This window comes from Phoca vitulina, unplaced genomic scaffold (assembly GCF_004348235.1).
Source record: "Phoca vitulina isolate PV1807 unplaced genomic scaffold, GSC_HSeal_1.0 scaffold11, whole genome shotgun sequence".
In the NCBI taxonomy this organism is placed as follows: Eukaryota; Metazoa; Chordata; class Mammalia; order Carnivora; family Phocidae; genus Phoca; species Phoca vitulina.
In genome coordinates, this window is record NW_022589714.1 from 24,060,600 (window position 1) to 24,073,483 (window position 12,884).

General features: G+C 36.4%; 1 protein-coding gene across 1 annotated transcript in view; it reads left to right on the forward strand.

Moving 5' to 3' along the window:
- LOC116635773 (protein eyes shut homolog) overlaps positions 1-12,884 on the forward strand; it is a 602,300-nt gene that overhangs the window by 388,521 nt on the left and 200,895 nt on the right. The window contains exon 9 of the mRNA XM_032410093.1: positions 6,141-6,361. Within this exon, the coding sequence (XP_032265984.1) occupies positions 6,141-6,361 (221 nt within the window). The remainder of the gene's footprint in view (positions 1-6,140; positions 6,362-12,884) is intronic.

Below are 12,884 nucleotides of genomic sequence, written 5' to 3' on the forward strand. Positions count from 1 at the left end.
CTGTGAAGCCATCTGTTACTTGGCTTTTGTTTGTTGGGAGGTTTTTGATTACAGATTCATTCTCTTATTATTCATCTGTTCAGATTTTTTATTTACTCATGATTCCCTCTTGGTAAGTTGTTTGTTTCTGGGAATTTATCCATTTCTTCAGGGTTATCCAGTTTGTCGGTGTGTAATTATTCATCATTATCTCATAATCCTTTTTATTTCTGTGGCATCAGTTGTAATGTCATCTTTCATTTCTGATTTTATTTGAATCTTCTCTCTTTTTTTTAGTTAGTGTAGCTAAAGGTTAGTAATTTTGTTGATCTTTTCAGAAAACCAACTCTTAGTTTTACTGATTTTTTCCTAATGTTTTTCTGTTCCCTATTTTATTTCCGTTCTAGTTTTTATATAATTTTAGTCTTGCTGCTAACTTTGGACTTAGTTGGTTCTTCTTTGTCTAGTTCCATGAGGTATAAAGTTACATTGTTGATTTGAGATCTTTCTACTTTTTTAGTAAAAGTTTTTCGAGCTATGAACTTCCTTGTTAGTACTGCTTTTGCTACATCCTATAAATTATGGTATATTATGTTCCATAGTCTCAAGATTTTTTCTAAATTTTTTAATTTCTTTTTTGAACCATTTCTTCTTTGAAACGAAGAGTACATTATTTAATTTGCACATACAGTTGCAACATGGGGACTAGGGGTGCCAGCCCCCGATGCAGTTGAAATCCATTCATAATTTTGACTCCTCCAGAATTTAACTATTAGCCTATTGTCGACCAGAAGCCTAACTGATAAGGTAAACAGTTGACTAATGCATATTTGTATGTTATATGTATTTATATACTGTATTTTTATGACAACATAAGTTAAAGAAAATACTATTAAGAAAATCATAAGGAAGACAAACGTATTTACAGTACTATACATATATTTATTGAAAAAAATTTGCAAAAAAGTAGACCTATTCAGTTCAAACCCATGTTGTTCTAGAGTCAGCTGTATTTCTGAATTTTCCATTCCATTGTGTTTGGAAAAGATAATTGGTATGATTTCAATCTCCTTAAATTTGTTAAGATTTTTTATTTGTGATCTAACTATAATCTATCCTGGAGAATATTCCATATGTACTTGAGAAGAATGTGTATTCTGCTGCTGTTGGATGGAATGTTCTGTATATGTCTGTTAGGTCCATTTGTGCTACCATGTGGTTCAAGTCCTCTGTTTCCTTATTATCTTCCAGTTGGATGCTCTAGCCATTATTGAGACTGGGATATTAAAATCTCATAGTATTATTGCACTGCTGTCTATTTCTCTCTTTGGTTTTGTCAGTGTTTGTTTCCTGTATTTGAGTGTTCTGACATTGGGTGCATATATATTTATAATTGTTATATCTTCCTGGCCAGTTGACCCTGTTAATCATTATATAATGTCATTCTTTGTCTCTTATGACTGTAGTTGACTTGTCTGTTTGTCTGAATAACGATAGCCATTCCTGCTCTTATTTGGTTACCATTTGCATGGAATATCTCTTTCCATTCTTTCACTTTCAGCCTATATGTGTTGTTAAACCAAAAGTGAGTTTCTTATATTTTGAATATAGTTGGATCTTGTTTTTTTTTTGTCTTTTTTCTCCACTCAGTCACTTTATGTTTTTTGATTGAGAGTTTACTCCATTTACATTTAAAGTAATTATTGATAAGGAGTTGCTATTTCCATTTCATTGTTTTCTATCTTATAGCTTTTTTGTCCCTCTTTTTCTCCCTTGCTCTCTTCCTTTGTGTTTCACTGATTTTTGTATACGCATGTGTGTATGAGACATACTTTGATGCCTTTCTCATTTTCTTTTTTCAGACATTCGTAGTCTTTTGCTCCCTCTGGTGTCTGTCTACAGTTCTGCAGGTTCTCTGGAGCTGCCACAAGCCACCCAGTTCCCTTTTGTTCTCAGCAGCCCCAGAGTTTCTAGGGTATATGGGTCATGTCAGAGTTCCAAGTCAAGCAAAATAGAAACCGGTCCCTCAAGAAGCCCATAGAAAAACCAGAATGTTGGAAGCATGCTCTACTCTTCTCCACTCTACCCCCTTGCTCTGGTCCCAGTAAGAGGCCACCAAACCATATCAGCCTCAGTCTGCTGCATCAGTGGTCCTCTGGAGCAGCAACACACCATCCAGCCCTCTTTTGTTTTTAGCGATGGCCAGGCATGTACTGTATGGCAGGTCCTGTCAGTGTTCCAAGACAGGGGAAACAAACTTATTCTAAGTCAACCCCCTAAAAAACCATTATTTTGGATGCACAGTTCAACTCTTTCCATTGCCATTGAGAAGGCAGAAGTTAAGGGGGTTTTTGCCCACTCTTCCCACTGAGCTACAGGGCATGTCTGTGGTGAGTGAATGCATACTAGTCCAAACCTTTGCCTTTGTTTTCAGGAGCCCCCAACCTGGCACACTTTTCCTGTCAGCACTTAGATTCAGGCAAGACAGAAACTAGTCCTTTGGACAGGCCCTGAAAAGTCTGCACATAGTATATATGTTTCAGTCTTCTATTTCCCTGCCCAAAGAGAAACTGGGAGCTGGAAGTTTTCTTCCAATTATGCCTCACTGAGTCTGGGGGAAAGCTTTGGCTGGTGAGTGTCACAGATTTTCCTCTCATCTTCAGTGCAGCTGTACCCTACTTACCTAGGGTACAAATGCTTCTTAACTCAGTCTACTCATTTCTCACAAAGGGAATTTGTCTGTGTATTGTTGTTGAATTAGTGTCTCCCTAAGGGAAGAAATATCTGGAGCTTTTTATTCGGCCATCTTGCTGATCTGTATACTGTATTTTCTAAATATTTCATTTCTTTGTGATTTCATTCCCCAGATTACGTTAAATTTCCTTATAGACAAGAATAATCCCATATCCTTTTTTTTTTTTTTTTGGTATTTCCACTTTCCTATATCACTGTGTTCACAGGGTAGCAACTCAGTTCATTGATTGCGTCACTAAAGTTCAGTTCCTTCTTTGACAAAGTGAGGAGGTACTATTTTGAAAACATTCCCTAACGTAGAAAGCCTTAAGAATCAGAGATTTAACGGTAAAGTATGGGACCAATGAGGATTTCATTGCTATTTATCAAATTTTTTTAAAAACCCTCTTTGTTTAAGCTACTTGATATTTATCTCATAAGAAATTCAAGAACTTCCATTTAAGCACTACTCGCTACCCAATGCTATATATACTAAATATAGAAAGCTATATTAGAATTAAAGCCATATTAATATTCCTTTTTGGGTGGTATCCAGTGACGACCTCCCATATGCTGAATCTAGCAAAACAGCAAGGTTCTATGGCAGCATAAAGTAGAAGAAGCCTAGAAGATAAATAGGATACTGTAAGAAAAAATAAAACAGGATTAAGTTTCATGAATCAGGTGATTTGTAACAAACTTATATTAAACCTCCTATTTGTAAGACACTGCTATGGACTCTGAGAGAATCCCAAGATGACCATGTTGGAGGCCCTACCCTAAAAGGGATAAAAATATAGAAGAGACTGTATGATCACAGATTATTATACTATTGGAGGGGAAGAAAGAGAGAGAGAGAAATCTTCTAACTGCAAAGAGATGAAGGGTTGAGATAAATCGTGGTTCTGCCTTTTGAACCCCTTTCATTTAATGCCTCTAAATTTTTAGAAATTTAAGACAAATCATATGTAAGAAGTTATTTAAATAAATCCTTCTTCTCAAACACTTTACCCAACATCTCTTATTCATCCCTATTCCAAGACTTGATGTTTTCTGATTTTGAATTTGCATACAATTCAGAAAATATTAAAAACAAAAATTTGGTAACAACACACAAAAGAAAGCTCATTTCAATTATAAGTCATCATATTCTTGGGTAAAGACAAGTACACTCCAATAGTTATCTTAAGTAAAAACTACATTAGAGTTACCTTCCTGTTAACATAAACGTTGTTTAATTTCAGACAGATTTGAGGCTATAAAACAAAACTAAACATTGAATCAAGATATCATTACAGAAATGTATGTAGGATCCAGTGCCCAAATTTAAATTAAAACAGAATAAAGAAGAGATATAGCAGCTTCTTATCTGTCTCCACTTCTGGTTTTTAGAAGTTGTTCCCTTTTGCCTGTCTTCTTATTTTATTCCCACATATTATAAAAGAGCAACTGTATTCTTCCTTTAAAGAGAAAACTCTGAGAGGAAGGGGAATGCTCATTTCACCTTGTCATTTGTGGAGTCCTTTTCCCTCAGTCACCATTCATATTTTTCATTATCTTGATGATTCCTCCTTGATTATCCATGTCTGTTCTCTGTGGTTTTATCTTGTAAGATCATATCTTGATGTCAGACTCTATTCTCCATAGTCTGATTCTCAAGAAGTTATTAGAAAAGACTTATTTTAAAGACCTGTCTCCTTAGGAATGATTATACACACAAAAGGCAGCTCTTGGATAATTAAGAGTCTAGGGATAGAGGAAGTCAACCATTTTAATGGTTATCTATGTGCAGGCAACAGCAGCAGCTTTTTTAGACATTTCAGGACTCCCAACTAAGCTTGAGCCTCAGATCAGAAATACAAGAGCCATCTACTTTCGTTGTTTGGGTGTTTTTTAATGGTCTAATAAATCATAGATAGCTCTATAGACTTTCCCTCAGATCTGCCTACTGCTGACAGAAGAGGAGGATATTGTTCCATCCTCTCTCAGTTTTGTGCTAAAACAGCACACTTGTCAAAGCTGTGAGAGGTGTGTGATCAATATACAAAGATGTCAGAGATCCTTGGTGAGAGAAGGTCATGGCCTTGGATTCGCTGAGTCTGCAGGTTCATGATAGATCCCAGATTGCATTAGTAGTGAGTCACTTACCCTAAATGATAAAAGAATTCTGCTAATAGTTTGTTAGAGTAATTAATATAAATGGACTTAGCATATGAGAAAGGATGTGAAAACAAACAGACATACTCCTGTACTGCATGAGGGCTCTATTAATACGCCTTGAGACTTCCGCCCCATGATGCCCAAAGTTAGTCATCCTCTGGGTGACTACATAGCTGAGTCTTTTATAAAATACACACACACAGAATTAAGGAATGCCTTCAGGAACAGAACTCAAATCTCTAAAAAAGAACAAGAGCTCAAATAATAGAGTTGGTTTGATCTATTATGGGTCATGGGGATGCTTTGATGTTCCTAGAATTGAACATGCTTCTGTTCTCTAAAAGCACATTTGCATCAAACCAAAACATATTAGTATAAACATTAAGTGGCATTACTGAGCATTTTCCATCCTCTCCTCCCCTTAGAGCCCTAACTTAATTATTTGGCTCTAGTTTTAGAATTCTTACAATGATAGTTTTTCATTTTAGTGTATCTGTAATGTCAATTTAAATACTTTGCAGCTATCAGTTTGGAGTGCATGAATGTGTTTTGGGGATAAGGACATCACAGACATAAAGTGCGCAAATGCTGCATGCACCTTTCATATGCCAACAGCCCTGAAGATCAGGGTCTCATTACCAGTTCATCCAGAATTCTTTTGTAACTCATAAATTCCTGTTTGGGGAAGCTACATTTTATATACATATAAATGATGAGAATTGAATTTATATGTGTTACTGAAGGGTGGGTAGAAAGATTAAGTCACAGTTTACTTTGTGTCAGTGATTTTATCGTCATTCTGGTCATGAGTAAATTCTATTTCCAAGTCAGGTCACATTCTGAGCTACTGAGGGTTACAACATCCACATATGAATTTGGGGGAACACAATTCAATCCCTAACAATAGTTAATTAACAAGGTTCTATTTTCTTTATCAGTTATTATTTGGTAATATTCACATTAAAATGCAAACACTTGAGTTCCAAAATACATTTCAGAGTAATCAATCAGCAAGTTTTATTGAATGCTCTTTTTTTTACCATTTTATTAGATATTGTGAGAGATACAAAAAAATGTAAAATAAGGGCCCTTTTCTAAAGTAACTTATCCTACCACCTAGTAGAGGTGACAAAACTAAGCAACAAATACAACCTGTTTTACACAGAAAAATACATTAAAACATGCATTATAGAACAAAACATTCTAGGTCTTTTTCAGATAATCTGACCACACCTTATAAGATGTTTTTGTTGTTATTTTTCCTGTAGGTACATTTTGAATCAATGTTCCTTGGCCACATCCCAGCAGATATTAAGATCCATAAGAATGCAGGTCACATTTATGGGTTCAAAGGCTGCATTCAAGAGCTTCAAGTAAACAACAAAGAATTCTTCATCATTGATGAAGCACTACGTGGAAAAAATATTGAGAACTGCCACGTCCCATGGTGTGCTCGTCATCGATGCCACAACAATGGCACCTGCATCAGGTTAGTTTTAGCCTCTTGATCTCCAACCTATATTCCATGATTCCAAGTTCTTAAACAGAAACTAGCAGCATTTTCACCTGGGTGATAGAAAAAAAGGTCTGGAACTTCTAAGTTTGCAAAGTCATGCACACATATGGTGAATATTTGTTTCTTCAGAGAAATTTATATATTGTGGCTTCAATGTCAAGAAATACCTGACCTCTGAAAATAACTAGGTGACTGGACCTGATTTTGGCAATTTCAAATGACCTGGTTTCGGCAATTTCAGATGGATCCAAACATAATTTTACCAAGGTGTTCTGCTTTTGGGATATATGAGTGACAGATTTTTATTCATTGATAATGGTTTTGATGCATTCATTTTTATTGTGGTTTTCTTTTTTTTTTTGCTTCATCTTCACAAAATAAAAGATCTACTTAGATCTCTAAGATTAAAGAGGGAGAGGAATACTTACATCTGTTTCTTCTTTTTGTTTGCAATCTTTACGTCAAGGAGGAAAAAGCCTATATACCTTTTTTTCCTTGAAATAAAGATTCATCATGCCTATAAGCTTAAGATTTTAATTAAAATTACTTTCTGCCCCACTAACATGTCTTAAGTTAATCAACCCTGAGGGAGTCTCATTTGGATAGTGTAGAACATTTTCCCAAATTTCTTTAATCCTCTGAGAAATCTTTATTTCAGGGCTACAAATAATGACAGAGAGGATGCTAAAACATGTGCAGATTATATTAATTCAAATCAAGGAAAAATTGACCAAATCTCACAAGAAATATCTTAATTAATTCACCTCAGTGTTTCTAAGGGGCAAGCTATCAAGTAGTTAATGATTTCACAAAAGTAAACATCTATATGCGTAGTGTGGGAAGGAGAAAAATTTTATCAATAGAGTAGGATAGGAAATGGTAGGCAGAGGTGGGCTCTGAAAATAATGACTGGAATAGGAAATGAAAAATGAGAAAGACCCAAATGGAAAAGACAAAGAACAGAGGAATGGACAGGTATGATAAAGTCAAGGTGATATATTTACCAAACAATCACAGACTGACCTAATAAATTTGAAGAAAAAGCATGGTTTACTGGAAAAAAAGGATATCAGCTCTTGGGGTGTCTAAACCTTTTGCTTCTGATTAACTCTGTCCAAGTCTGTGCCTTGATTTACACATTGGTAAAATAACAAGAGCAATATGGACCTATTTCATGTAGGAAAAATATAACAGGTGAAGTTTTAAAGGACTTTAAAAGAGTGAATTTTGAGTTTGAGTGAAGATAACTTCCTCGGCCATGGTTATTTTTCTGAAGGAAACAAAACCAGGGTCTTATTTAATAAGTATTCTGCTTTATAATGACCTCACCAATGACAATTATTTTTAAAATATGATAATGCAAAAATTATACAGCAAGATAACCTTCAGAACCCTGAAGGAAAATGAATTTTTGTGTAATTAAGTGAAATAGAAACATGAAAAAAGCTTCTCCTACTGAGTTTCTAATGTCTGAAAAATGTGTCATTCAACCTAAATAAATACTGTCAATGAGACTTTACCAGTGATAGAATTATAGAAGTGACAGGAATTATGTTTTCTCCCTTTCTACATGTGGTGAACAGACTCTAACATAGTCCTCATCATCCCCTTTCCCAATATTCATGCCTTTGCATGATCCCCTCTCCTTAAGTGTAGATAGGATATATGATTTGCTTTTAACCAACAGAATAATCAGTACAATACAGTGATGAAATGTCATTTCCATGATTAGATTACATGAGATTCTGAGCTGCATCTTGCAAGGAGACTCTCTCTCTCACTGACTTTGATAAAGTATGGAACAATTTGGGGAAGGTCCATGTGACATGGCCCTGGGGGCAGCCTCCAGCCAACCACCAGCAAGGAGCTGAGGGTGGCCTCTAGCTGACAGCCAGCAAATACTGAAGCCGTCAGTTCTACAACTGCAAGAAATTAAATTTTACCAACAATCAAGTGAGCTTGGGATCAGGTCCTTCCCCAGTTGAACCTTGAATAAGACCCCAACCTGACCAACACTGTGATTGAAGCTTATGAGACTCTTCATACAGAGGACCAGTTAAGCCTTACGTAAACTCTTGACTCACAAAAACAATAAGATAATAAATAAGTGTTGTTTTAAGCTGCTAATTTTGTGGTAATTTTCCTATGTAGAAATAGAAAACAAATATACTCAAATTTTCTGTAAAAGTGTCCACATCACCAACTTGGAGAAATAGTAAGAGTTAGTTTTACTTTACAACAATAACCATCTGAAATACTGTAAGCCAAATACATGTTAAATAAAATAAACCTTTTATTTTAGTAAATTAGAAAACCTCACATTACTTCCAGTCTTAGTTATTTAATATGTGTTTGAAAATGAAACTAAAGATAGTTATTCTAGTAAGATAGATATAAATAGTCCTAGGTTGATATATACTTTATATATTTATTTTCTTAGATTTATTTCAACAAACATCACCTAAGGACCAACTAAGGGCCAAGGATTGTATGTGAAACAAAGATGTATATTCGAGACACCATCCTGCACACAGAAGCTTTCACTCTAGTATGGAAGCTTTATCAGCTCATTAGGGCTTAGGGTGAATTTTGCCACCAAAAAAAAAAAAAAAATGCATCTGTCTTCTGTCATATACATTATTCTGGCCTTCCCTATCCATTTCTCAGTCTTTGAACCTCTCAACCCTACTCCAGAGAAATCCACTCAAATGTCAACTGATTTTGGCAAGCACTATTTAAGGTCTTCCAGATCTGTATGTGCCTTTTATTGTTAGTGAAATGGAGACTTGCTGGCTATGACCCAACAAATAAAACACTTCTTCACATTCTGTGAACAACATGATTTCTATCTTGATTGCCAATGCTGAACTGCCAAAACGACTCTTTGCATTATTGCATCCAGGATGTGCTGGTCCATGGCAACCATGACTTCCATTCCAGCATCTCTTTATGAACACCAACACCATAATACACTGGAAGTGGCTAGTTCCAGAATAACAACAAAAATTGACTTCTCAGAAGGATCATAAGAACAGTCCCTAGGAGGTCAAAAGTTTAATATCAGAAGAGCACAGATAGCTATAGGGCTACAGGGAGGATGATCAGAATCAGAATGGTATCTTCACTCTTCCTTGCCCTAAAACACCCATACCCAACCATAATAGAGCACTCCAGCAGTCTGTGCAGCAAGTCAAAAGAAGAGCTAGAATATGTACTGAAGGAGGACTCCCAATGAGGCCATGAGCAGCTTCAGTCCACAGAGAAGAACACAGACCAAAGAAATAAGTCACAAAGAGCCATCACCATGACCAACACCCGGCCCACAGCAGACACATACCCATACTTGGAATACATGGAACAGTGTAGTTTTCCAACCAAGAAACCTAGAGAAATTCTGCTACTGAGGCTTATCTTGACTTGGACAAAATGAATCTGAACTAGCTTAATGCCTTTGGCAACTCACTTCCCATCTGTGTTTTTGGCCAAAGCCAAAAGTTATTTTCTTCATGCTACCACATCATAAAATGGATCTCTCCAAGATCTTCCAAACTGTCTTCCAACCCTTCTCACCACTTGGGTCTGTCTGTGCTGTCTGACTTGATCTCACTCCTGAGCCTGCTTACCCAGGCAGACTTCTGAACTCTCTTCTTCCCTTCCCCTGGTTTTCTGTTTGTTTGTTTTTGTTTTTTATATATGCAAACATATATTATGGAGGAGAATGTAAAATCAACATGAAAAATTGGGGGCCCCTGGGTGACTCAGTCGGTTAAGTGTCTGCCTTTGAATTAGGTCATGATCCCGGGGTCCTGCTCAGTGGGGAGCCCACATCTCCCTTTCCCTCTGCTGCTCCCCATCCTTGTGCTCTCTCACTCCCTCTCTCTCTCTCTCAGATAAATAAATAAAATCTTTTTTAAAAATCAACACGAATTTGAAAACATGAAACTTCCAAAATTAAGTACCTTTTGAGGGCTGGGACGGATGAGATACTTTGACCCCCAAGGTGTATGGGCTCACTTTGGATTATTCTAATGGGAAAAAGCTGATTAATTAGCATAGTTCATGGTGATTCACCTTCTGAAACTGAAGGTCCTCATGAGTCTAGGTTTGCTTTCCATGGTTTTGTGGCACTAGCGACTAACTATTCTTAGAAATGAAATGCAAATTATTCTTATGGATAGGCAATATCAGTGTTTTAGCAAATCAATAAACAGATGTTATGCTTGTAATGATTTCTAACTAGGGCCTTATAAATAGCTGGAGTTTAAAATAGTCAACCTGGTAAGGAGAACCATCCATGATCTCCTATCTTGCGGAATCACTGGAAGAGATGGGACAACCAGGGAAATCTCAGATTTCAGAATCTTCAGAAGTCATTGAACCTTGTACCTCATTTATGTCCTTCACTCTTTGTCCTTGCTTCACTCTTGTCTTTTTGGTGTGTCTTTGTTTTTTTTGTTTTGTTTTGTTTTTCTTGTTTGTTTGTTTTATTTTATTATGTTATGTTAATTACCATACATTACATCATTAGTTTTTGATGTAGTGTTCCATGATTCATTGTTTGCATATAACACCCAGTGCTCCATTCAGTATGTGCCCTCTTTAATACCCGTGAGGAGTAGGAGACCTAAATTTCGTCTAGTCCCAGGAATTTAGCTAGATAGGGATCAAACCATTCTGAACACCTACGAACTCAACAGGAGGTCAGAGAAAAGAATAGCAGCAACTCTCTGAACAGAAAAGCGACCACTTTCTGGAAGGTAGGACGTGCGGAGAAGTGAATCCCAGGCAATATTGGGGAAGATAGATGGCGGGGGGAGGGAGCCTCCGTCAGCCCCTACTGGCAAGTGGATAGAGTAGCAGGGCACAAAAAGTGTCTTTGTTTTTTTGTGTTTGTCACATTGTAGTCACTTAAAAATCCAGTTTGAGTTCACCGCCCCCCCCTCCCCCCAGCAGCTCCTTTTAGCAAACTGAAGTGAAAAAGTGACTTCAAATCCTGGCTTGGTCACTTAATAAATATGTGAACTTGGCAAGTTAGCTAATCTTTGGAACCTCATTTACCTCAGCTAGAAAACGGGGATCATTTCTGTATCAGGCAAGATTCCTTCTGTTGCAAATGCTAGGAAACTCATCCCAAACAGAATTTACTGGCTCACATTAAGTGGGAAGGCTGTAGATTCCCATTTTAGGCATTTTTCGATTCATGGCTTAAAGTCCATCCTAGGACCCAATTTCTTCCACTCCCTTTCAGTTCTTTAGCTTTGACTCCATTCTCAGACTTCAAATGGTAGGAAAATGGCTATAGGTGCTCAATCCCCTACACCCCTCAGGTTTTCTCTCTTCTCCTGTTTTCGCAGAAGAGGAGACTGGATTCAAGACAGCTTTCAAAATAGCAGAGCAATTTAAATAAGGTATATTAATATTTAGCCTTTCTGGATCCAAAAGGAATGGACAAAGTGACATGATGGAATTCTTTTTTTGGTCTATAAGTTTATTTTATTTTCAAAGTGATAGACCATCTATGTTCAGAATAAAAGAGTCATTATTACAAAGACAGGAAGTAAGCTTTTTACCTCTCAGCTTTCTCAAGATATAAAGACACTAATTTTTTAATACTACAGCATGTATGCATGGTTTTACTTGAAAATGCAAATAATTTCTCATCACAGTTTAATTGTTCTAACCCAGGGACTTTCATCTAAAGGTTAGGAAATGCCTCCTAATGAGGTACAAAAGAATCTTAAGAGAGAGAACATTTTTTCAGTGCGCACGCACACACACACACACACACACACACACACACTTGCGTACTCTAATCCACATCTCCTGGGAATGCACACCCTTTTTCTAATATGTAAAGAATAATAGTGGTTTAGCAGGAGATAACCCTTAAAGAAGTATACTCTAAAGAAGAGTAGGATGGTAGTGAACAAACATTCAGTACCATAGAGCTACACGTTAGGGTTCGTGAAATAAACCCTATTTATAGCTATTTATAAACAAAATCATCACTAATTTTAGTAGCATGGTTGATACAATTCACTGTTATTAAGTGCTGTCCCTACATTGTCTATGAAGGTAATCGGCTTACAAGAAGACACATTTCATGTTGCAAAGTATTAAGAGGAGTAACACTTCAGCAGCTTTACTGAGCAAATGTCATTCTGCTCTGAGTACCATCACATGTTTCTGGATAGTATCCAGTCTTTTTCCATTTTGTTATAAATCTGTGCTAGAATTTTCAAACCCCTGTGGTTGCTCATTTCAGAGAAATCCAAATTGCATGTAGTGAAATTCAGTTTAGAAAAGTGATACAGAAGGGTTATTCTGAGTATCCAAATCTCTATGGACTTTGAACAAGCTGTTTCCAAAAGGGCATACATAAGAAGGTTAGCAAATTAAACAGATAATATTTAAATCACTTTCTCCTTTCTATGCCAGAAGTTTTAAAATAAGTTAATAATTAAAAAGGAGTTCAAGTTTGGGAATATAAGCTGTA